This window comes from Alosa sapidissima, chromosome 24 (genome assembly GCF_018492685.1).
Source record: "Alosa sapidissima isolate fAloSap1 chromosome 24, fAloSap1.pri, whole genome shotgun sequence".
NCBI lineage: Eukaryota > Metazoa > Chordata > Actinopteri > Clupeiformes > Clupeidae > Alosa > Alosa sapidissima.
In genome coordinates this window covers 10587272-10610706 of record NC_055980.1, presented here as the reverse complement: position 1 = coordinate 10610706, position 23435 = coordinate 10587272, and the positions used below count along the sequence as shown (strand labels likewise).

At 46.3% G+C, this 23435-nt stretch overlaps 1 protein-coding gene across 1 annotated transcript in view; it reads left to right on the top strand.

Annotated features, from left to right (window-relative positions):
• atrnl1b (attractin-like 1b) overlaps positions 1–21086 on the top strand; it is a 135084-nt gene extending 113998 nt beyond the window's left edge. Inside the window, 2 exon segments of the mRNA XM_042083986.1 lie at positions 6953–7067; positions 18155–21086. Coding sequence (XP_041939920.1) covers positions 6953–7067; positions 18155–18279 — 240 coding nt within the window. The 3' untranslated portion in view covers positions 18280–21086.
• The last annotated feature ends 2349 nt before the right edge of the window (positions 21087–23435 follow it).

Sequence of the window (23435 nt, the reverse complement as noted above, 5' to 3'; positions counted from 1 at the left end):
CGACAGTGTCTATGTCTAATTTTTACATCTTCTGTCAGTGCATAATAGCAGTTATCATCATTGTTGGTGCTTCTGTGGTGGACATTTTAGACAAAGCAAATGGGCGGTTGCAGAAAGTTGAAGAACATAATCACGTGGTAAATGATTCTTTGCGTTGTATAGCGCTGTTTAACATGCGCTCTTTCGTAGCCTTGCCGTTCAAATACCCCTCCGATTTCCCCACCCAAGCTTCTAGTGATGATGGCGACTGATTTATTCTTTTTCTCAAATGAATGTTGCCTTAGTGCCTGTTTGTTGTTTTACCAGTCCTTAAATGTTATCGCTATTCATTAGCTGTATAGTTCCATCTCGCTCTCTCTCTCGCAATGGTACACAATTGGATTACACCTTAATCGGTCTGGTGGAAAAAAAGAAACACGCTTAATGCCAGACGATAGCCACACCGAGCGAAAATGAGCACACAAGGCAAGACGGAAAAGCACAACAACTCTCGGGGCTTGTAAAACAATACCGGTCAGATGGACCAGACAAGGCTTGATGACCTGATGATGATGAGGGAGATGGGACCTCGGTGTGGGTGTGTGCTGTTCCGGGGGGAGGGGGGGGCACGATTGCTCATTTGATCCGGGCTCCATGCCCTACATTTACCCGGCGTTGCAAGGGGAAGATAGGGTCCTGGCATCCGCTGTCCACTGGTCGGCAGACAGACGAAGGGCCAGGGGCGAGTGGTCTCAGTGGGGGTCCATGAGGGGGTTGGGGGGGGTAGTCTGTGGCTGGGGCAGTGGGGTCTGGCACGACGGGACTTGTAGGGTTCCATCCTGCCCCCAGGGGAGGAGTGATGGGGGGGTGGCGGGGGTTGGAAGGGGATACTGAGCGGTCAGCATTGTTACAAAGGGAGGTTTCATCCGTGTTGTGCGGAGACCACTCAGAACAGAGATGTATCATCGCACTGAACTGTGTGTGTGTGTGTCTGTGTGTCTGTGTGTGTGTGTCTGTGTCTGTGTGTGTGTACACACACTCCTTTATCTGGGTTTATGTGCATGTTTGTGACCCTGCAGGGAGATTCAGCGATGTGTGTATGTGTGTTTATGTCTGAGATGGCAAGAACGACTGTTTGTTTAATGTGTGTGTGTGTTTGTGTTATGGGCCTATTTGTGATACGGCAGGGAGATGTACTGCTTAGTATTTGTGTGTGGCTGTGTCTGTCGTTCTGTGCATGTATTTATGTGTGTGTAAGCCATTATACGAGGTTCTGGAAGATGTACTGCTCAGATGATGTTTCTTTCTCTCTCTCTCTGTGTGTGTGTGTGTGTGTGTGTGTGTGTGTGTGTGTGTGTGTGTGTGTGTGTGTGAGAGAGAGAGAGAGAGACTGCGGAGAGATGCCTGATGGAGCATTTAAGTCTGTGGGCCCAATTAACATGTCCAGAGGAGGGGAACAACAAAAAGGCATCTGTCTGGACCAACGACTCTGCATGTCTGGGCAGTGTGACCAGGGAGGTCACCAAGGAGGGAGGGAAGGAGGAGGAACAAACAGAGGAGAGAGGGATGAGGCAGAGAGGAGAGGAAAGACAGAGACAAGGTTTAACTCAACAAAATAACACAAATCACATGCAGTGGAAAGGAAAAAAAGCATCTGGAAGGTTGGAGAAAGTGAGAACAAGTGGAGGAGAGATGGAGAGAACAAGTGAAGGAGAGAGAGATAGAACAATTGAGAGAGAGAGAGAGAACAAGTGAAGGAGAGAGAGAGAGAACAATTGAAGGAGAGAGAGAGGCTAGGAAGGAGAGAGAGAAGTGAAGTGAGACTGAAGGAGAGTGTAAGGGGCGAGAAAACGGAGCGACTTTAATACAATAAAGCACAAATCATGGTGCTCAGGAAATGGAGAGGAAGGGAGCGAGCCAGTGTGTGTGTGTGTGGGGGGGGGGGGGGGGGGTGGACTGGATTGGGGAAAAAAATGTGTTCCTGCTCAAGGGTGTATTAGTATTTCAAGGGTGTATGTGTATTTCTATATATGTGTGTGTGTGTGTGTGTGTGAGTGAGTGAGTGAGTGACAGGGAGAGAAAGATAAGACAGACAGACAGACAGACAGACAGATATGATATGTATGCAGCCAGGCATGCTCAGGTTAATTTATGTGCCGTCCAAAAAATGAGAGCCATAATGGAGCGCTGTGAAACGATGCTTTTTAATGACTGTGATTACCGCTCTGGAGGAGAACAGTAAAACAGTTTGTGCTGATGGCATTCTCCTTCACTCTCTCCCTCTCTCCCTTTTGCTCTCTCTCTCTTTCGCCATCTTTCATCCCCGTCTCATTCCATTTTTTCTCCTCTGCGCCTCTCTCTCTCTCTCTCTCTCTCTCTCTCTCTCTGTCGTTGTTTTTCATTTTTGCTCTCTCACCGACACACAGGCAAAAGCAAAGCCTTGAGCACAACCCTTTTTCTTTCTCTATATTATTTCATGTTTTATCAGTTCCTCTCTCTGTCACAACCCTCCAAGTCTGTTCTCTCTCTCTCTCTCTCTCTCTCTCTCTCTCTCTCTCCTCCCTCTCTCTTGCTCTCTCCAACACCACACACTAGTTTTTCTGTCTTTTCATCTATATAGGCCTTCAACGGCTAGCGTTATTTCTCTACTTTTTTACTCTGACTTTTTGTCACCACAATTTTCCCCTTCTGAGCCTTCCTTCCCCTCTCCCCCCTCCTCCCTCCTCTCATCTCCCTCGCTCTTTCCCTCTTCCTGTTCTACTTTGTATCCCTCACTCCCCTCTCTCCCTCTCTCTATGCAAGTTTCTGTTACTCTCTTGATGGTCCGTTCCTCTACCCTCGCTCACTTGCACCCACAGTCAGTCGTTAGTTCCACCTCAGTGAGGGTTTGAGTGCTAGTTGACCGTGTGTGTGTGTGTGTGTGTGTGTGTGTGTGTGTGTCTGTGTGTATCTGTGTTTGAGACTGTTGTCTCTGTGTGTGTGTGTGTCTGTGTATCTGTGTTTGAGACTGTTGTCTCTGTGTGTGTGTGTGTGTGTGTCTACGTGTGTCTGTGTATCTGTGAGACTGTGTCTGCTTCTCTCTCTCTCATCCTCTCTTGTTCTCATCCATGTCTGGATGAATAGAACGCACCATCTCTGTCTGTAGTTGAATGGAACGCACCATCTCTGTCTGTACTTGGCAGCCTCGCGCCTGAATCTTAATGTGGGGAATAAGCTCTTTCGCCCGTCTATCAGGGTCTAGACACACACACCTCGCTTGAGATTAAGTAAAGCGAATTCACCTGACTCCTCTCTCTCTGATCCACCACATCAGTGGTGCACTCTCAGTGTGTTTTTACTGATTGTAGCGGCGGCCCTTACCACTCAAAGCCTTGGTGCATCTGGAGAACTGCTCGACCCCCCCCCCCCATTTGATGTTTACTGGAGTTGTGTAAAATGAGGTCTCAATATCGGAGAGGAAGGGATGAGAAACAAACCTAAAAAAACAGGCATTCGTTACTTGCTTTTGCAATCCTACTGCCATGAAAACATGTCTCACATCATTGGATTGTTTTTCAAGCTTCAAACTTCAAACTTTATGGAGTGTGCAACCCACACAAACACACACACCTCCAGCTCCAGATTTTTGGTCAAGTTCATCAGCTACTCAATATTAAATTATCACTTTGTGTCTGAAATCTACCAGCCACTTTCATATTTTATCAGCATTTGGCTAGTGCTAATTTCCATCCCTGCTACACACACGCACGCACACGCACACACACACACACACACACACACACACTCACACTCACATAAACACACACACAAACCCTTACATCCACACCCACGCTCTCCTTTCCCCAACCTCACAATATGAATGTCACTCCTCAGCCGAGATAACGCTTTGGAAATATATATATATATATATATATATATATATATATATATATATATATATATATATATGAAAACTTAACAAACGAAGCTTTCAAATGTGCTTGCCCACTAGGTTTAGACAATGGCAACAACGTTGGCTGGCCTTCTCTGAGTGCTGTCAGGCTGTGTGTGAAAGAGAGAGGGAGAGAGAAGGAGAGAGAGAGGGAGAGTTGAAGCCAGAGCCTGGAACCTTTCTGTAATTAACTGTGATATTTAGAAAAGCTGGCTGTTTGATTGGTGGGTTTGGAGAGAGGGATAATGAGTTCTGCCATTTAAGCAGAATGGTGTGTGTGATGGCTCCCCCACTGTTCGACACCAGTAGCCCTACCTGTTAGCAGAGAGTGAGGTTATCGACCTGCCACTGAACACACATTCACACACACATCTCTAGGGGCCACACACACACACACGCACACACTTAAGTATATAGGCAGGCTCTCTGTGTTACTCTTTCTCACACAAATGTGTGCCATTATGTGTTCATGCACTTAAGGCAAATGTACTTCTGTGGGACTTTCCCCACACACTAACTTGTGAAATGTCCTACTCCCTTTGACAAAACTTGAAGACATTTAGCCACACTTTCACATTTAAACACAGATGTGCCTGAATCACACTCTCTCTCTCACACATTCTCACACACACACACACACACACACACACACACACACACACACACACACACACACACACACACACACACACACAATTGGCCCCTGAGAAGTGTTTTTGTCGGAAACGAGTGGCGCAGTGCCGGGTCAGATGACAGCCAGTACAAGGCATAGGGGAAGACAAGAGAGAGAGAGATGGAGAGAGAAGTGAGAGATGGACAGAGAGAGAGAAAGGGATGCTTGACAGGAAAATCGCTTCTCCTCTCAAGCTGGAAAAAAAAACTTCAAAGAGAACAAAATGTGCAAGAAACAGAAGAGTGAGGGGGAGAGAAAAAGAGTGAGAGAGAGAGAAAAAGAGTGAGAGAGAGAGAGAGAGCGAGCCACCCAGCCTGGCTGGACTGAAATTCTGTGCCCCCACCTATTATCCTCCCCATAACACACACACATAGCCACCCACTCAGCCCTCCACCACCACTTCTTCATCCCCTCTTAAAAACAATGCCTTTGAACTGTAGTATGGCTGAAGTAGCCTCCTCTGCATCCTTACAGCTTGCATTCTGCGGTTTAGCCTGACGGATGACCGCTGTCACACCAGGCAGTGATCTGACCTTTCAGAGGCGACATCTCCACCCAGTCACCAAAGTGCAGCATGTGTGGTGACACACACACACACATGCTTGTCGGCCCACTCGCCTCCATATTACAAAGCTGCATTTCAGCCCCAATGATGTGTCTTTGAACTGTGCCATCGCCAGGGCGTTGATTGGTACGTACACCATGGTTTCATGATAACATTTCACGATCTCAAAATAAGTGAGTGAAACGAAAGGAAAGGGGAGGCCTACCAAGTGGGTCCACAGCAAGTTTGGGTTTGATCCGGACGTTTGCGCTGTGTGTTTTTATTTTTGAAACGCCACCTTAAAAAAGGTCATGAGTCCTCCGGCTGTCTTTATGACACCCTCTAAATGTTAACATCACCCCTCAAATCTGACCAATCCCTCCAACGGGCTATACATAATGATGAGGTTTATGCAAAGTTAGTCGGAAAAGATTACTCTCCTGACGTCTTTGCCCTCCATCCCACGTCACCATCACCACCACTGTCCCAGAGTTCCAGCTTAGCCATCATGGCAACAGCTCACTGCATCCACTGCTGTCCAGGAGTCGTGAAAATGGACATGTGCTCTGTACTGTTGAATTGGGACTGACCAAAGCAGGCGGGTTGTTCGGAAGCTTGGAAGACAGAATTAGAAGACTGAGGAGAGAAGGAGTGAGAGCGAAAGAGAGAGAGAATGAGTCAGTGAGACGGAGAGCGAGCGAGAGATAGATAGAGAGAGAGGCTGGTGGGAAAAAAAGAAGCTAGGCTGGGCAGACTATGGGTGAAGAGAGCGGAGAAGTGGCACTTAATGAGAGGCGCTTGAGGAGCCTTAAAGATGGAGCTAAATCACTGCTGTGCTCATCAGCCTCTGGGCTGAGGGCACACACACCTCCTCTCTCCTCGTCTCTCTCTCTCTCACACACACACACACACACATTCATTAGGCGCCTGTATGTGTGCACATGTTTGTGTCCAAAAACCCTGAAAATGGAAATGTAAGAGATACCAAAGGACTGCTCAGTTTGCTTTCGACTGAATATATACTGGCTTTTGATTGGTCTGAAATGATGTGTCTGTCTTGTCTTGTCTGTCTGTCTGTCTGTCTGTCTGTCTGTCTGTCTGTCTGTCTGTCTGTCTGTCTGTCTGTCCGTCCGTCCGTCCGTGTGTGTGTGTGAGACAGAGAAAGAGTATATGTGAGTGAGTGAGCGAGTGACGTTGTTACCTCCTGCTGACACTGATCCTGCTCACAGTGGTTGCACACATCTCGCTCGCTCCCTCTGCCCACGGTGTCATGGGATGACGTAGAGCTTGAGTCACGCTCCGTCTCTGATTAGTGACCAGATAGGATCGGAGTGACACGCCAAATGCCATGATCCTGCCCTTCGGTGTGTGTGAGTGGTGATGTTTTAGTGGGCCCAATGTATATCTCCGGTGTGTGTGTGTGTACCCTCCTCATGATGTTGAGATGACATGAGTAGCAGTCATTGCGCATGGACGAGGGAGCCAGCCTGCACCAAGGACTTTGAAATAGCCAAGACACCCACTGAAATCATTCAGTTGTGTGTGTGTGTGTGTGTGTGTATGAGTCAGACAGAGATAGGGGCAGAGGTCGGGGAGTGTTTGCCGTTTGTGAGCTGAGCTTGTTGAATATTTCCTCGAAAAACAGCAGAGATTTTGTCAGTGTGTGGGTGTGTTTTTCTTTTTGTTGTGTTTACACAGTATGTTAACACTCTCTCCCTTCTTCCCTCTCTCTCTCTCTCTCTCTCTATATCATCCCTCTCTCCCTCTATGTCTCTCTCTCTATCCATCCCTCTATCCTGGCACTCTCCTCTCTCTCTCTCCGTAGGGCCCCCCCAAACCTGTTGCCATGGAGCCATGTTCAGGGGGCAAGGCGGCCGTGCTGACGGTGCTCATCTGTCTCCCACGCAGCCCCTCTGGAGTCCCACCGCCTGGCCAGTCAGGTGTGCACGCACACACACGTACACACACACATACACGTACACACACACACACACACACACACATACACGTACACACACACACACACACACACACACACACACACACACACACACACACACACACACAGACACACACACACACACACACACACACACACACACACACACAGAAAGACAGCCACACACACACACACGCACACATACAGTACACACACTCACACACAAGAGCTTACGAGCACAGTGCATACATATCCACCCGTACATTCACAAACACCATCTGCTAACACTAAATGCCGAACCCTTTTTTCCAGTGATTCTCCACCATCTATCATTTTCAAAATGTTCTTGTTCTTTTTTTTACTCTGGCGTTGACTTGACGTTGGCACTGTCTCTTATTTTAAACTCTTAAACTGCCTAAGGAATGTAAATTAACACATAGCTAACAATTTCTAGTGTGCTGTCTTGTCAGATGAAGGTGTGAAAAGCAGTTAGATGCTTAACTCCATATTGTTAATCATTTACCTTTATGTTTCAAACCGGTAAAAGAATACTGTTAGTATATAGATGGATTCATACCTATATGTGGTTTCATACTGAAGACTGAACTAGTGTCATGATATTAGATAATTAAAGCCTTCGTTTCAGTGTTTTGGACACCATTTCTCACCAGTTACACAGCTAAAGAAGGTACAAACTCCACAGAGGTGGCTGCTACCACATCACTAGAAAGACTGGTCAGAACAAAGGAAAATACTGGGAACTAGGCGATATGGACAAAAAATAATATCTCGATATTTTTTGTGATTTTGACGATAACGATAATTAGTCGATATCCTTTAAAAGAAATTTGTAAAAGTCTGAGTTACTTTACAGCTCATTATTTATGAATAGCATCAATACAATAATAACAAATAACCTAACCTGTGACTTTTTAACCAAATCAACCAATGCATTGTCACTCTGACACATTTCCAATTCTGCCCCCACTTGTGTGTGTGGCAATGACATGGTCTAGCCAGCTACATTAGACAAGATGAATAGGCCTAACAGTTTCCCAAGAGAAAGTCTGAAGCTGAAGACTGAAAACTAAGCAGACCAACAGAGTACATCTCAGTCATTTCCTTCGAGGTTTTGTTTAAGAGAAATCATGTAGGCTAACATTCCAAGTTACAAAATAGAAACTAATGTGTTAGCTTATGGCTAACGTATATGAGAAATCCCATAGAGATGCTAACGGTTAGCATAATCGATATTAGAGCGAACTTAAGTCCATTTACAAAAGGGTTAGGCCTACATGAGAAGAGTTCTTTGTTTACAACTGACTATTAAAATACTCAAAGGCTAATATTTTCTCTCCATATAATACCATATAGGAAAAAACGTGACTCATCAATGCTACTTGAACAGAAGTAGCCACACAAAATCCCAAGTAGCCTACCTCTCGCTGCACAAAATAAACATTAGGCGTGTGTGTGACAATGTGGACCCACTAGTGATCATGTGACACTTGCTCTGCTGCAGCCAGGGGCTTCTCTCGCATAGGCGACACCTCCTGGATTTAGTGAATGTATGGGGTTTCAATGCGTGTTTTCGAGTGTTTTTTCCCCATAAGTAATTTAAATACTCGATAAATGTAAATTTGCACATTGCTAAAACAACAATCACGATATTATCGCAGACGATATATATCGCCCACCCCTACTGGGAACACTTTATTCGAAGGTGTGTGCATAAGACTGACATGATACTGTCATAACCTTGACATGACACTTGTCATAAGCATCAAGGAGCCTTTATGAATGTTTATGATTGCTTGAGATGTCTTTATTATGACAACTTGACAGTGTTATGCCCCACCCCTTCAAAATTGTTAGCAAAATACTTTGTTTTTGCTTTGCTTTTAATTCCAGCTCATTCCTGAAGTTAACAGTTTGGTCTGTGCTCATACCACGGGTTCAGAGTTCCTGAATATATATATTTTTTCTTTTTTTCTGAAGTGTACCATGCCGTGATGTGAGTGGCACATCTTTGCACATGTACGTGTGTGTCAAGAGCTCACCCCCACAAGTCTCCACTCACTCGTGGAAGGCATTAAAAACATGCCCGACACCTCGTCGCCTCTGGCGACCTTTTCATTAGCAGCAACATTTTATTTTCCCTCGCTCCTCACTGTGCCAATCGTCCGTGCGCCAATAGAGTCATAAACGCGTTCTAAAAACAGACACGAAGAGTCCACTTAAAAGCTCCCTCAATAGGACTAGTCATTCCACAGCAGACAAGGTCATTATTGATTTTATTTTTTATCGCAGTTCGAGAGGAAAAGAGGAGAGTGGGCACTCTTGACTCTTATTTTGGCGACATGTGTTGATCGTGTCAGGAAATGGCATTCACAGACACAATGTCTGAAATCTCACTTTGACACAGTACTATTCCAGCAGCTCACAGTATCCTACTGTAAGGTGCACGACCTCGCAATAAAAGTTGTTGTCTCAGAGCACAGAGGAACATGCTCTTTTTGAGTGGGGAGGTCTGGAGGTCAATCACACCCTCTACCCCACACTCTGGCTCTCTTTCCACCCCTCTCTCTCTCTCTCTCTCTCCCTCTCTCTCTCTCTCTCTCTCTTCTCATTCTCTCATAAGACCACAACAGATGGTGATGAGTCAGCGTGCGGATGCCTTCAGACAGGAGTTTGTCGGACCGTGCTGCGCTAGTCTTGTGTCTCAGTCCCGGCGAGAGCCCGCTGCCTGCCTATTGGAGAGAGAGAGAGGGGGTAAAAAAAGAAAAATGCAAGAAACAGTTGCATTCTGTCAGTGAGACGGCAATAAATGCGAGTAAATTAAGCGCGAGGGTTACACCAGGTCCTCTCCACAGGGGGACGAGCACTGAGCTGCTCCCCCGATCCTTGCGGGGGTATAAAAAGCCGAAGCCCGTACTCGCCCCGGCAGCTTAGAATCTGTTGTCGGTGCGTTTTGCAGCCCTCCGTTGAGACAAAAGGAGCGAGAAAAGGAGGAGAGGGGTGGGAAAAGGGCAGAAAAAGAGATGGTGTTTTTTTTGTTGTTTTTTTGAAGCTCGCTTTGAACTTCCCTTTCCCTCTATTTCGAGGAAGGTTGCATCAGTCGATGGGTTTTATGATCACATTTGCTGTTTCAAGCTCCATTTAGCTAAAGGTCCCACTCCCCGGTCCTCGCCCCTATTGGGAAAACCTGTGTGTGTCTGTGTGCGCACGGTGTGTTTGTGTGTGTGTGCGCATGAAAGGATGTAAGAGAAAGAGGAAAGTGTGTGTCTGTGTTCGAAAGAGTGAGACATAGATTGTGTGTGTATTCAGCAGATAGGTTTTGTGCGCCCAGGGAGTATGCACAAGGGAGAGTGGGGCGTAGCCAGCTCAGACCAGCCAGCAATCAGCTACTCACAGCTATTGCAAGAGAATCCTGTTATTTATACCTAAGTACACCCCTCTCCACTTCAAACACCCCTGCATTACCTGCAACATCAATATGCCTTTGGGGAGAAAGGCTGTTCAAAGCTGCTCTTAATTGGCCTTCCCTTTCTAGTCCTATGCAAGCACCCAGTAATAATGAAGCGTTAATGCCACCGACACTCTTATTTTAAGCAAAGACCACTCTCTTTCTTTCTTTCTTTCTTTCTTTCTTTCTTTCTTTCTTTCTTTCTTTCTCTCTCTCTCTCTCTCTCTCTCTCTCTCTCTCTCTCTCTTTATCTATCTATCTATCTATCTCTCTCTCTCTCTGTCTCTCTGGGCCCGGTCTCAGCTGGCGTAACCGTATATCATCATTCAGGAAGTGAGCACACTGTATCTGTGTCCCAGTGATCCAGGGGCCCCTGCTGTATAGACGGGCCCCTGTCTCGGGTATCGGCTTACAGGCCTCCAGGCCCCTGTGAGGGGGATTAGAGCACCGGCGTCCGCTCAGAGGAGCTAATTACTGCATGTAATCTAGAATACATTAGCGGATATGGTAGCCCACACGCCCCTTGTCTCGGCGTCCTTGACATTGTTTGGCGGAGGCGGAGTGGAGAGGTGGGGAGTTGTTTTGTTAGCCTTCAACGAACAACGGGTCGTGCCACAGACACGATGACGGGGGAGGGAACGGAATCGGAAAGAATCGATAAGGAGGACCAGCGGTGTCCGGTTGCCACCCCCCGTCTGGGACAGGCTTTTTGAGAGCAAAGTGTCGGCAGTCAGTTCTTTATTTATAACCAAGCAGCCCCGGCGTGTGTGAGTTGGATGCAGTGGAGGACATATGTATTGAATAAGGGCTCATGTTCACATATGTTGATTGTAGCAGGAGATACTCCCTGTTGCTCATGGCCGATCTTGTTCAATATAACCCAGGGCCCTGTGCCTTGATCAGTGTTGCGACAAAACTCGCAAGACGGGCAAGGCTTAATATGGCTTTGGTTTGTTCCTTTGTGCAAATCATAAGCAGAGATGAGCCACCGACTGGTTGATAAGCAATGCGGCAGGCAGAAGCAACAATAACTAATCTCTTCCAGGTGGCTTGTCTGACAGGAAATTGACAGATGTGAAGAAGCAGGGAGGGGGGAGAAATCATGTTTCCCTGCATAATTTACCTTTGTGCTTGACAATGCAAGAATGTTCAACAACAACACCAAAACAAAAGACGCAAAGGTTTAGGGAGGATGAAAAAGAAGCAGGGTTTTTTTTTCATGTCCAAAGATAGCACCGTTTGCCAAGCACTCTCCATTCTGCTCGCGTTTGTAATTGCCAAACAAGCGACAGGCTTTGGAGTGGCTCTCACTGCGTGGTGCTGCTTGTTGCGCTCGTGATGGTGGGGGGGGGGGGGCAGCCGCACAGAAAGTTTCGGGTGAGTGGCACATCAGAGCGGTGTGCAGATTTGGCAACAGTACTGCACGGGTGGGGGGGGGGGGGGGGGGGGGGTGCTGAGAAAGAGAGAGTGAGTAAGAGAGAAAGGCTCCCAGAGTCCTCTCATAGTCACTGTTTCTACTCACATGAGAAAGAGTCCCTCCCCCCACCACCACCCGAGCAACCCCACTCCTTCCTCATTTCTCCTTTATTTTTTACCGTGAATATTTTCCATATTTTGCTTTTCCATCTGTGTGTGTGTGTGTGTATGCTAAAAGGGCATGCATGGTTTTCATGTAAACATCTGGCACACAAATATCCAACACTCATCAGTCAAGTGAAAAAAACGAAGAAACAAAATCAGAACAAAATAAAATGGTAGCTTCTGTGGAGATCTCAGTTCAGAGCTGTGATGACGTTTTGGCTCATCTCTCAGTGAGTGTCTCAGCCTCTCCAGTCCCATTCCTCTCCTCCTCGTCTGTCTGGCTACGCTCTGGGCACTGGTGTAATGCAGCAATTTGCAGTCTCCTTGGCGGACTCTGGTAAGCCAAAAATAAAGACGCCTCTCCAAACCAAAGCACCAGCCACCCCCCTCCTCATCTCGAATGGCCATTCTGTCTGTGAGAGACCCAGGATTTCACCATATACCTCTCCTGTGAATGAACGAGTGAGCAAGAGAGATGGAGAGAGAGAGGGAGAGAGAGAGAGTTCTCCGCAAATTCCTCTCCTGTGAATGAACGAGTGAGCAAGAGAGATGGAGAGAGAGAGAGTTCTCCGCAAATTCCTCTCTTGTGAATGAACAAGTGAGCAAGAGAGAAAAACGGAGAGAGTGAAAGACAAAGTGCTACCTCTGAGGACTCTGGCATCTGGGGAGGAAAGGGAAAGAAGTTAACCGCCCGCATTAATATGGCACTCAGGGTCGGACAGGTGACAGTGCAACCGTCAATCATCCAGACGACGCATCGTTCTCTCTCTGTCATTGCCAGGACGTCACAAGCCACTAGCGGAGGTCAGACTGGCCTCCGCCAGCCCGCGACACAAACGAGCGAGAGAGGGAGAGAGAGAGAGAGAGAGAGAGACATTGTTTTGTTCTGGGCAAAGTGACCTTGACTCCACCCTGGGAATGGAGGGGTGCCGGCTGCATGCTAAAACGCTTATCAGTCACACGACTACCCTTGAAGCCGGGCGCACACTGCCTCCACTCTTGACGGTCCAGGGACAAAAGAGCCAGGTAGAGCGAGAGAGACCAAGAGAGAGAGAGAGAGAGAGAGGGAGGGAGGGAGAAAGAGGGAGGGAGAGAGTGTGCTACTGGGTCGATGCAGTTGCTTTGTCGGAGGTGGGAGCTGAGAGGTCGTGGGTGTTGGTTCATTGGTGGTTTAGCCAAAAACCTCAACCCAAGGCCCCCAGAAGCCTGTGAACGCATTAGGAGCAACTTTCTCACCATCACTGATAGCCCCCTATTCTGACTCCTCACCTGTCTTCCATCAGCAGGCTCAACAGAGAAAAAGATTTGCCGAAGCATCTCTGAGCACAAACTTTTCCCCGGCCCATAAACCAGATCCATTTGGCACCTGTCCCTGACCCAAACACACAGAGCCGTATGCGCAAATGAACTCAATCAATGCTGGCCGACTTCCAGTGCTTGCATAACGCCACCTTCTCTCGTCCAATGGGGACTACCACAGGTTGTAGGCGCTTGGCAGATCGGCCGCATAATAAAGTCCTGCTGAGAGCGTAAGCAAACCTGATCCCGTCCCCTCCCACCCTCCAACCTCCAACCTTAGTCTCCATCCCCCCTCCCCTCTTTTTGCGGTCTCCACAGCTGAAACTACAGTGCCTCGCTGGGGCAGGCGGGGGGGTCCGGAGGTGGTGGTGGGGGTGGTGGTTACGAACCCCACCACCGCTCGCTGCTAACCGCGTCGCGCTCAGCTCCAAGACTAGTGGCGGGTAATAAATCCTTTGCAGTGGCAGAGCTGCTGTCTGCAGCTGGGCTCGTTCCTAGATGTAAATCCTGCCGCGGCCCTCGGAGCTCACAAAGAAGCGGAGTGCCGCGTTGCGTAGCGTAGCGCCGCGTTGCGTAGCGTAGCGCCGTGTTCCCAGACCTTCCCCCAATTCAATTCCTCTCGGCTGGGCCTGTCTGAAGTATTGAATTGTTCTGCTCAGATAATTGCATTGCTGAAATAGCGAAAGGAGTTGTAGGGGTTGGAGTGGGACTCTGTGTGTGTGTGTGGTAGAGTGGAGAGGGATGAACAGTGTGAGAGAGGGAGGAGGAGGGAAGGCTTGCTTGTCGGGCACCATCGCGAGCAGAAGTGTCAAGGGTGGGGTTTTATTCGTATATTTTTTTTTTTTTATCCGTCATGTCACTTCTCCCCCCCCCCCCCCCCCCACACCGCCACCCTTCCTTTCTCCAGTCTGTTGCGTGATGATTTGTGAGGCGTCTCTCCGGAATAATGGCCCTCTCAGGGACTGGCGGTCGGCAGGCAGGCAGCCTTTGCCACAGGACCCTCCTGGCAGTTGGGGCTGGCGTGGTGACCGAACCCTCGAGGCCTCCGGGCACCGAGCCGAGCTTCTGCTGTGCCCGAGCCCTCCCCATCTCCGCGGGATTGTGCGAGCGAGCGAGAGAGAGCGAGAGCGATGGAGACAGGAAGAGAAATAGCGAGAGGGAAAGAATGAACGAAAGAAGGAGGGAGGGAGAGAGGGAAGAAAGGAAGGAGAGATGTTGTGTTCCTTCCTTGGCTTTGCCGGCTCCTGACTCAGCGAAACGCAGGCCTGGAGGGATTAGAGTGTGGCATTGTTTATCTTCACCCTTCCCTCGTTTATGCCTGTTCTTCGGGCTCTTTAGAATCCATCATCGTTCGCTGGTGTAGAGGGTATTGGTTAATTGTCCACATGTGGGGTGGCTTCTTTCTGATGGCTCCTTCAAGCACAGTTTTACTGAGCCTCTCGTATTGCAGAGGTGGGCTTTGTTCTAGTTATGAGGAAATGCATCAAAGAATGGGAGGAATGGAGGATTGTTGCTGTGGTTTCAGTTATCGCAGATCACGAAAATTCAGCCACTTGTAATAAATCTGTGGAAAGACCCATATTGGTTTGCTGATACTACGCAAGGATTATTTGTACCCAAAGGTGTGGAATGACTTTACTAAAGTATTGGTGCCACATAGATGTTGTATGTATAGATTTATAGAGCAGCAGATTTAGGCAGGTGCAGCATGGGGCATCCTGTGTGTTATGTTCTGTTTCTGGTTGCTCTGTTCTGTTTTTGTTTAAATGTCTTTAGACAAAGTACACAAAGCGAAGAACGAGATTCAAAAGTGAAAAAAACAACAAGCCATCAAATAGTCGAAAATGAATAGAACAGGAAAAAAATCCCCCAATTTGTCATGTCCTGGTCTAGTGGTGAGGGAACATGAACAAAAGTGTCGGAGATGGCAAAAACAGAAAATAACCATAAAGAGTAAATTTAAAGTATTTATTTACAAAAAAATAAAATAATAGCAAAAATAAGAATTAATCAAATCTAAGGCTGCAAAACAGCCCCAGCAAAAGGCCTCAATCGCAGGCCCAGGCAATCCCTGGCCTTTTCTCACACTCTGAGAGTGGGCAGGAACTGGAGCGCGTGGCTTGCTCTGAGCAGCGGAGCACAGAAGCATGGCACAGCAGCAGCACCCCCCAAAAGTCCAAAGTGCCCATCTCAGGGTGACACAGTAACCCCCTTTTGAAGGGCGGAGCCCCCATCACATCCCAGGCAATTAAGCATCACTTGCACACGGGATTGTCTGAAACCAGAAAGCAAAAACACAACAGAGCAACCAGAAACAGAACATAACACACAGGGACGTAACAGGCAGTCATAGAAAAACATTTGGACTGCTGATCTTTGTGCAGTTGTTTTCTTTTTATGATTATTGTTCATTTGCACATCACATCAATGATCTCATGTTAGTGTGAGGGTCAGTTAGGTATGTTGGAGTGGTCAGCCTAATCTTAGTTTGGGTACTTGACAGGCTGCTGACGGGAAAGGTCTCCCACTCCACTCCAAAGAATGAGACAAGGAGGGGGTATGGTTTGTTGTTTGCTGTTTACAAGGCTTATTCTGCCAGCAAGCTTACCTCAAACCGAATGTTTGTGTCTCTGTAAGTTCATCCTTGGCTTGGTACAAGGCAACAAGCTTGCCTGGTGTTTTTAGGAACAGTGAAATAGTTGTTATAGTTACAGTTGTTCAATTTGAACATCAATTTAGGCTACAGTCTGCTCCAATTAACAGAAACAGACAGTAAAATAGTCAAGGATACTTTTATACTTTCAGTACATATTAGTGCCTGTACTTTGTCTTTTTTACACAAGTATCTGTACTTCCACTTGTGTATGGAAATTGTGTACTTTTGTCTTCTCTGGAGAAATGTACCAAAGGAACTTTTTCCAGTGCATTCCACAGGTGCTTGATTGGATTGAAATCTGGGGAATTTGGAGGCCGAAGGTAATACCTTGAGGTCTTGTTTGTCATGTTTCCTGAACCAATGAAATAGTGTGGCAGGGGTTTGAGGGGTCATTTCAATTGCCATGAAGGGCCATACATGGTCTGCAACAATGTTTAGGTCTGTGGTACGTGTTAAAGTAACATCCACATGAATGTCCAAAGGACCCGTGCTGCTTCAGACAGCTTGCCTTGTCCCCATAGTGCATCCTGCTGCCATTTCTTCCCTAGTTTGCCGACACCTGGCCGTCTACAGGATGCAAAAGGGCTCATTGTAAGCACTTCAAGCAGTGGACAGGAATCAGCATGAGATTTCTGACCAGCCTGCAGCCACGTGGCCCTATACACAGCAAGATGCGATGCACAGCCAGCATACCAGCCTCTTTGCAGATGCCATAGTAACAAAATATTCAATGCTATTAACCTCACTATTAACTACACTTGTGAGTGGTTTTGATATGCCCGAATGATGTATGTAGTATTTTTCTGTTGGAGTGGGGGTACGTCCAGGGTGTCATAAGCTAGACACCACTGTCAGGGATAATTGCACAACGAACTTGCAATTCTTGTACAGCCACAATTTATATGCCCCTTCGTTGCCAACACACAGTATTCACCACAGTGGGTCTCGTTATCAGAAGACGAACCGATTGTCACCCTAACGCACTGATACGGTTAATTTCCTGGATAAGGATGAAGAATGTTACCTCCACAATGATGATGGCTTTTTTGAGGTCGTTAATAGGCTATATCCACACACAACGTTGAGGTCTTGTTTCAGGAGTAAATTACCATTCACCAAAATGTGAAAGTCCTTCATTAGCCGCAGATTCGCATGACAGTAGGAACTTGTTATATGGGCTTTTCCTACAGTGCTAAAGACGAGGGATAGTTTGGAAGAAATGGTCTGACATTTTGTTGGAAAGCTTCTTTTGTTCTATCTACACTAACAAGCAACTCTCTTGTAGGTGACCACTAGAATGAGCTTGAGCAGATGCATAAAAAAGTGAACTTTTATTTCTTTGTTATTACACGGCTCTTCACAATGCAAGTAGAACGCTCCATTGACTTGAATGGGATTTCCCAAAGTTCTAGCAATCATTATTTTCGCTGTCAATGGCAACGGAGTTTGTGCTTCTAATTCAGGTCTTTCATATCACTCCGCAACTACTGGAACTTCATTCAAAAGTGAAAAGCAGATGGGTGATCAGCTGTGTTCTAATGAATGTTTGATTCAAGTTCAGCGTGTGTTGCAAACTATTTGTTTGTTTGGGTTTTGTTTGTGTTCAGGAGCAGTCTTTGTACATACCGCGGAATACATAACTAGGCGCTCTTTACTCTTCCCCTCCCATCTTTTTACACTAAACTCCCACTTTCCCCTGGATCCTCCCATGAATGCATATGCATGACATGATGATCGCAATCTGCCACTTTCAGCTCCCGCGACAGGCAGTTTGCGCTTTTACATCATTGCGGCCTGTTTGTACATACCCTGCAATGATTTTACACGCATATTGCGAAACAAATACGCCTGAAATGGGCGCAAAAGCGTTAGTACATCTGGCCCTGACTTTCACCTATTTTAAGTTCATGTCTTTGTCTTCTGTTAGAGTACAAATGACCTGGAAAAAATACTCTACATCATCCAAAGGAACAGCTGGTTATGAAAGCTCTTAGGAGATTTTTCCCCCTTATGTAATTGTCTTTGTACTGTACTTTTCTTTGCCTCTCTAACACCTCCCCTTCCTCTGGTTCTGTGTGTCCCTCAGGCATTGCCATAGCCAGCGCTTTGATTGACACCTCCCAACAGAAACCCATGGACTTCAAGGAGAAGAGCCAGGGTCTGAAGAACCGCAAAGCCCTCCCCCCAGCACACCAGGGCACCTGTGTCTGAGTCTCCGTTCTACTCGCTCTCTCTTTTACCCCTCTGCCCCCCTCTTGGCCGTCCCGAACCTCCGCGGGGTAGAGGATGGAGGGGGCTCACCCTGTTTTGGCCGAACTTCCCCACCACTGCAGCCTGTCCAGCTGCCGCCGTTGTGTTGATGAGGGAGGAAGAGAGAGGCTCCTCTTTCAAGTGATTGGGGAACCCATTCAGTAGCAGCGTGTTTTAAGCTCCCATCTGCCCCCGACTTCCCCCCTCCATTCCCACCGCTTCGCCACATCTGCTGCTTCACCTCCTCTCCCTGAGCTGTCAATCAAAGGCTCCCCTCTTTTCCCTGTTTCCTCCTCCTCCTGCTCCTCCTCCTCACAAGTCATCTGCAGCTACATACCTGCATGTCCAAAGTGCATCTTGTCCTTCGTCGGAGCGTCACCATATGCTTTTGCTATCTCCAGCATCCTTAACCCTCCTCCAGCATTGAACCACATTTAGCATCCTGGCAACTCCCAACCTTCTCCAGTGGTGGCTAGTTTCCACCTGTGCACCTTCACGGCCTCGGAGGGATCGACCGTCACCTTCAACTCCCCCAGTTCCCCTCCCGTCCCGGTTTAGTGCCATGTCAACTGACATCGGAGGAAAAAGCACCTACCAACCCTGGCTGGGATCGATCACCCCAAAATGTGCAAGTTCAACAGTGGGCGCCAGGTTATTACACTTGGGACCGATCATCCCAGGACGGCCTCCAGTTTTTGTTGTTGTTGTTGTTGATGCTTCATCAATAGATGATCCCAGAATTGCCGTGGTGCACAATTAGCTCTGGGGACAGGAAGGTTAAAGTTTTGCGTTTGGGAAAATGCACAGAACGGGGGAAACTGTAAATGCTTACTACTAGCAGTTTTTCTGTGGTTCCTAGGTCAATACCATGGACGTTGAAAAAATATTGTTCAGTGGTTTTAATTTTACACTCCTATGTTTGCTTGCCAATTTGACATATTTTTTTCCCGACTGAGCCACTTAATCACTCTTGTATTTCTAGCTATTACGGCTCATTTTATTTAATTAAAAACAATTGCCATGTGTAGCGTCTAAAAGCTATCACAATCTTTTTAAGCTAAAGCAAAGTAAAGGCTGCTGGCTGCTTTGTTCTACAGTAGGAAGAGAGAGAACGCACAGTTCTAACATTGTTTGATGGCTCACATATACATACCTACACACCCACACACATCCAAATAAACACTCAAAAAGATTGTGAGTGCTAAACAAGTTTGTCAACAGCTTTTTGTCCTCATTTATGTGGATAAAAGCGTCTGGATTGACACACACAAACACACACACACACTCCATTATGATTAAACAGAATGTAAAGTACTATACGCTGCACACAGTGTGTCTGTACGTGCTCTTGATGTCCGTCGCGTTGCCTGACGTCTTCACAAGATGCAAACTAGCGCAGGTGCTCTTAGGGCTAGTGTTCCATTCGATCATCATTCGTCGGATCACTGATCAAAAAGGGGGCTGTGGGGGGAGACAATGTTCTCCAAAAGACTCAGTGACCCAGTGAGCTAACTCCATTTTGAATGGGCAATGGGCTGCTAGACAGCGCATCCTCTGTGTCATAAGCATGGCAAAAAAATGAAGGGAGATTTATGTCTAAATAAGAAGAGAAAGAAATGGCAGCCCCTTTTTACAAATGAACTTGGAGGGCTTTTGTTTTGTTTTGTTTTGTCTGGTTTGTTTTGTTTTGTTTTTAGCTGGTATGTTTATGATGTTGTTTATAAAGCAGATGAATATTCTGCCTGTTGTGTAATATTCTGTTTATATAATATGCTGTGGATCTCCAGAGAAGCTGTTACTGTGGACGATTTATGATGTTTCTTTTTTTTGTTTGTTTTGTTTTCGGTTAGATGTTATTATTTTCTTGGCAAGGTTCAATACAGGTCTGCCAGAAGGACATTTGCATTGTGGGCAGGTCACGTCTCCAAAAACTCTGGAGTCCTCTGATTGAACACGTCACATTTTGTGGCACAGGAGTGTCTTAATTAAAAAGCTGTTGTTAGACAGACCCCACTGCCCTCCCCCATGCGTCCACCGTGAGCCCCCAACCCTCCACAATTTTATGACGCTCTCAGTGACCTCTCGCTGGCCCGACTGGAATGTTCTGAATGGAGTTGCAGCTTCGGGCCATCCAAGTCTGATAAGCTGGACAGGCCACCTCAGCGTTAGTGGACCTTCAGGACTTCTGGGTTGCTGCTTCTGTCAGCCCTAAAGAAACCTTATTAATGGAGGGGATGGGGATTTGATTGGTTCTTTGTCTCCATGGGAACACTGAGAATATGTACAGCACGCCCTACATGTTTGTATGACATGGACTTAAAACATGTGAATCAAATGTGAATCTGTTGCTATTTACGTAGCTACTTTATTTCATTTTTGTTTTGTTTTGTTTCTTTCCCTGATGTTTTTAATAAAGAATATTATGAGGACAACATTTATTTTAGAGCCCAACCTCTGTATTATATCTCCAAGGATAATGACGGTGATGAAAAAAAAAACAATGTCTTTTACAATGTTTGTGACAAAAGAAAAAATAATGTTTGTTTTCATAATGGATCAACTCCTGTGTACTATCACTGTTATTACACTTTTAGTTTATTAACATTTTTTTGTATTTGCAATGTCACTCAGTAGTTGCTGCTGTGCAACTGTTCCAGTATGGAGCACTTGGGCATTGTAAAGTTATTTTCTTTTTTCCAGATTGTAATATTGTAGTAATAGTGTACATGTCATTTTGACCTTATTAAAGCCTATTTGCGGATGTGAAATGGTATGATTTTGTAATTACACAGTTATAAACACTTATTACATGGCTGTGGATCACTATGGCGATGCACAGGAAGCACGATCACTCACTGTTTTGTGTTGATGGAAAAAGAAACAGAAAGTTCTTTCGGTGCACAAGATTGATCTGTTGTACTTTAACCATGGACAGATGAACAAATAAAACAGCTGAACATTCTGTACTTGAAGAAAACATTAACATGTCCTACTTGTTAATTTACACTTTGACGTATTTTCTTTGTTTATGGTGAAGGGAAATCTAATTCAGTAACTATGCAAGGCATTACCCAAAGTGAATGATAATGATAAAATTGGATGTAAATTTTGTGTTGCATGATTAGAGGCTTAGTTTTTTTCCAGGCTCTAATAGAAAAAATGAAAGTTCTGTGCTTTTATGCTAGATACTGTCGACTATACAGTAAACAGTCAGTTACATAGACTCTGCCAAGAAGGTTTTCTGAAGCAAATTGGTGGGTTAGAGAGTCAAAGTAGTAGTAGGGAGTCAAAATTTGTCTGATATTCTGTTTTTTGACTGAGCCCCTTCTCTTTCTGGGTCATTATGATCACAAAACTATGTTCACACATTTTGTCTGTTGTATTGCATTTGTGAAGCCTTACAAAATCAACTCTTAAGTATGAAGCAGATGAGCTTTTGTACAATCTGAATGCTGCCTTTTAGGAAACAGACAGTTGTTGACAGCGAGGGCACTATACCTCCCTCCCTCCCTCCCTCGTTCCCTCCCTACCTTCCCATCAGAAACTCTCCTGAGTCCAGACAGACAGTGTGCTCAGGTGAGGACAAGGGAGAGGGAAAGTGAGTGGAAAGGAAAGAAGAGGGAATTGACAGAGACAGAGGGGGCTGTCACAGCTGACTAATGCCCATAAACATTCTCCAAGGAGCGGCGCGAATAACTCAGTGGGGATCTGCCCACCGAGTTCACAGTCACACTCGAGTCTGGCTGTCAACACGGAGGATGACGGGGAAACATCCAGAACGTTCTGTGCCATGCCGTGCAGCTCAGGCAGTGATGAATGCATTTGATTGGTTTGTGTATTCTATGTGCATTCCTCCCGACAAGCAATATCTCCTCCCGCTTCTGCATGGGTGTAGGCTAGGAGAGTGAGAGTGTCACAGACTATGCGGGTTTCCACTGGAGTGAACATGCTTTTCGACAAAAAAGGAACATTTATGACTAAAAAAAGATTTTGCCATAGAAAATCCAAGTCCAGGCACTCGGTGCTGGTTTGGAATGATTTTTAAAAGGGTCCATGCAACAAAGCTGCAGGAAGCTTATTGTGTTTGTAGAGATCGTATTTGGGCAGCCAAAACTATTAATCATACAGACACCAAACTTGGAATGTAGGCTCAAATCCTGGGAGCGACCTCAACGGACTGTAGGGGGCACTATAATAAATAAATTTGTGTTTTGGCTGACATCTTGGGAACCGTGTGGTATTTGGAAAGATTGGGGAGAGGGGAAATCTCAAAGTACTTTGATTGTTCCAGCAATTCCAACTCTTTTTCCTTTTGAAGCTGTTGAACCACTTCTACTATTTGTTGCAGTTGCTATGGACCCTTATGATGGCTGCTTGTGGCTATTTTTTTCATCATTATTTATTTCTCAAACCAACCTTTAATAGGTATTTGTACCAAAATCCAATTTTTTTATCTCAAACCAAATATGTTCTAGTAAATGCTGTATTTACTCATTTCCTTTCCAAGTGCACTGGTGGTTTGAGGATCCTGGTATTTCTTTCTAGTGTTTCTTGTGTTGTGAGTTATGTGTCCTTGCACTCTGATGTGGCATATTCTGACATATTTAGTCATGATAATTAACTGCGAAAGATATGCCAACATTTGACTGATACGCATCAGTCAGCACAGTTTTCAACTCCTCGTGCCACTTTGTGACATAGACCCATAAATCAAGCTTGCGTGGGCAACGTTGTTACAAGACCTTACAAAATGCCACAAGGCTCAGCACAAGCGAATAGCAAATAGCAAAGACATACACAGCATGTCTCTCCATCTTTGTTGCCTTTCTCTATCTGTTCCCCCTGCCTCCCCCTAGCTACCACTCCACCCTCAACTCTCTCAGCTCCCTTAGGTGGAAATGACGATTCCACGAAAAGATGAGTCTGTCAATCGGAGCCTTAGAGTAACTCAGGGAATGAGTTTATGTGTGTGTGTGTGTGTGTGTTGGGGGGATTGGCGGTGGTAGAGGGAGGGATGGCGGGGCTGTGGGCATAACTCATGCAGATGTGACAGAAGGGGGAAGAGTCTGAGTGAGGGATGTCTGCCGCTCTTTATCGGTTATGCTTGGCAGGCGGAG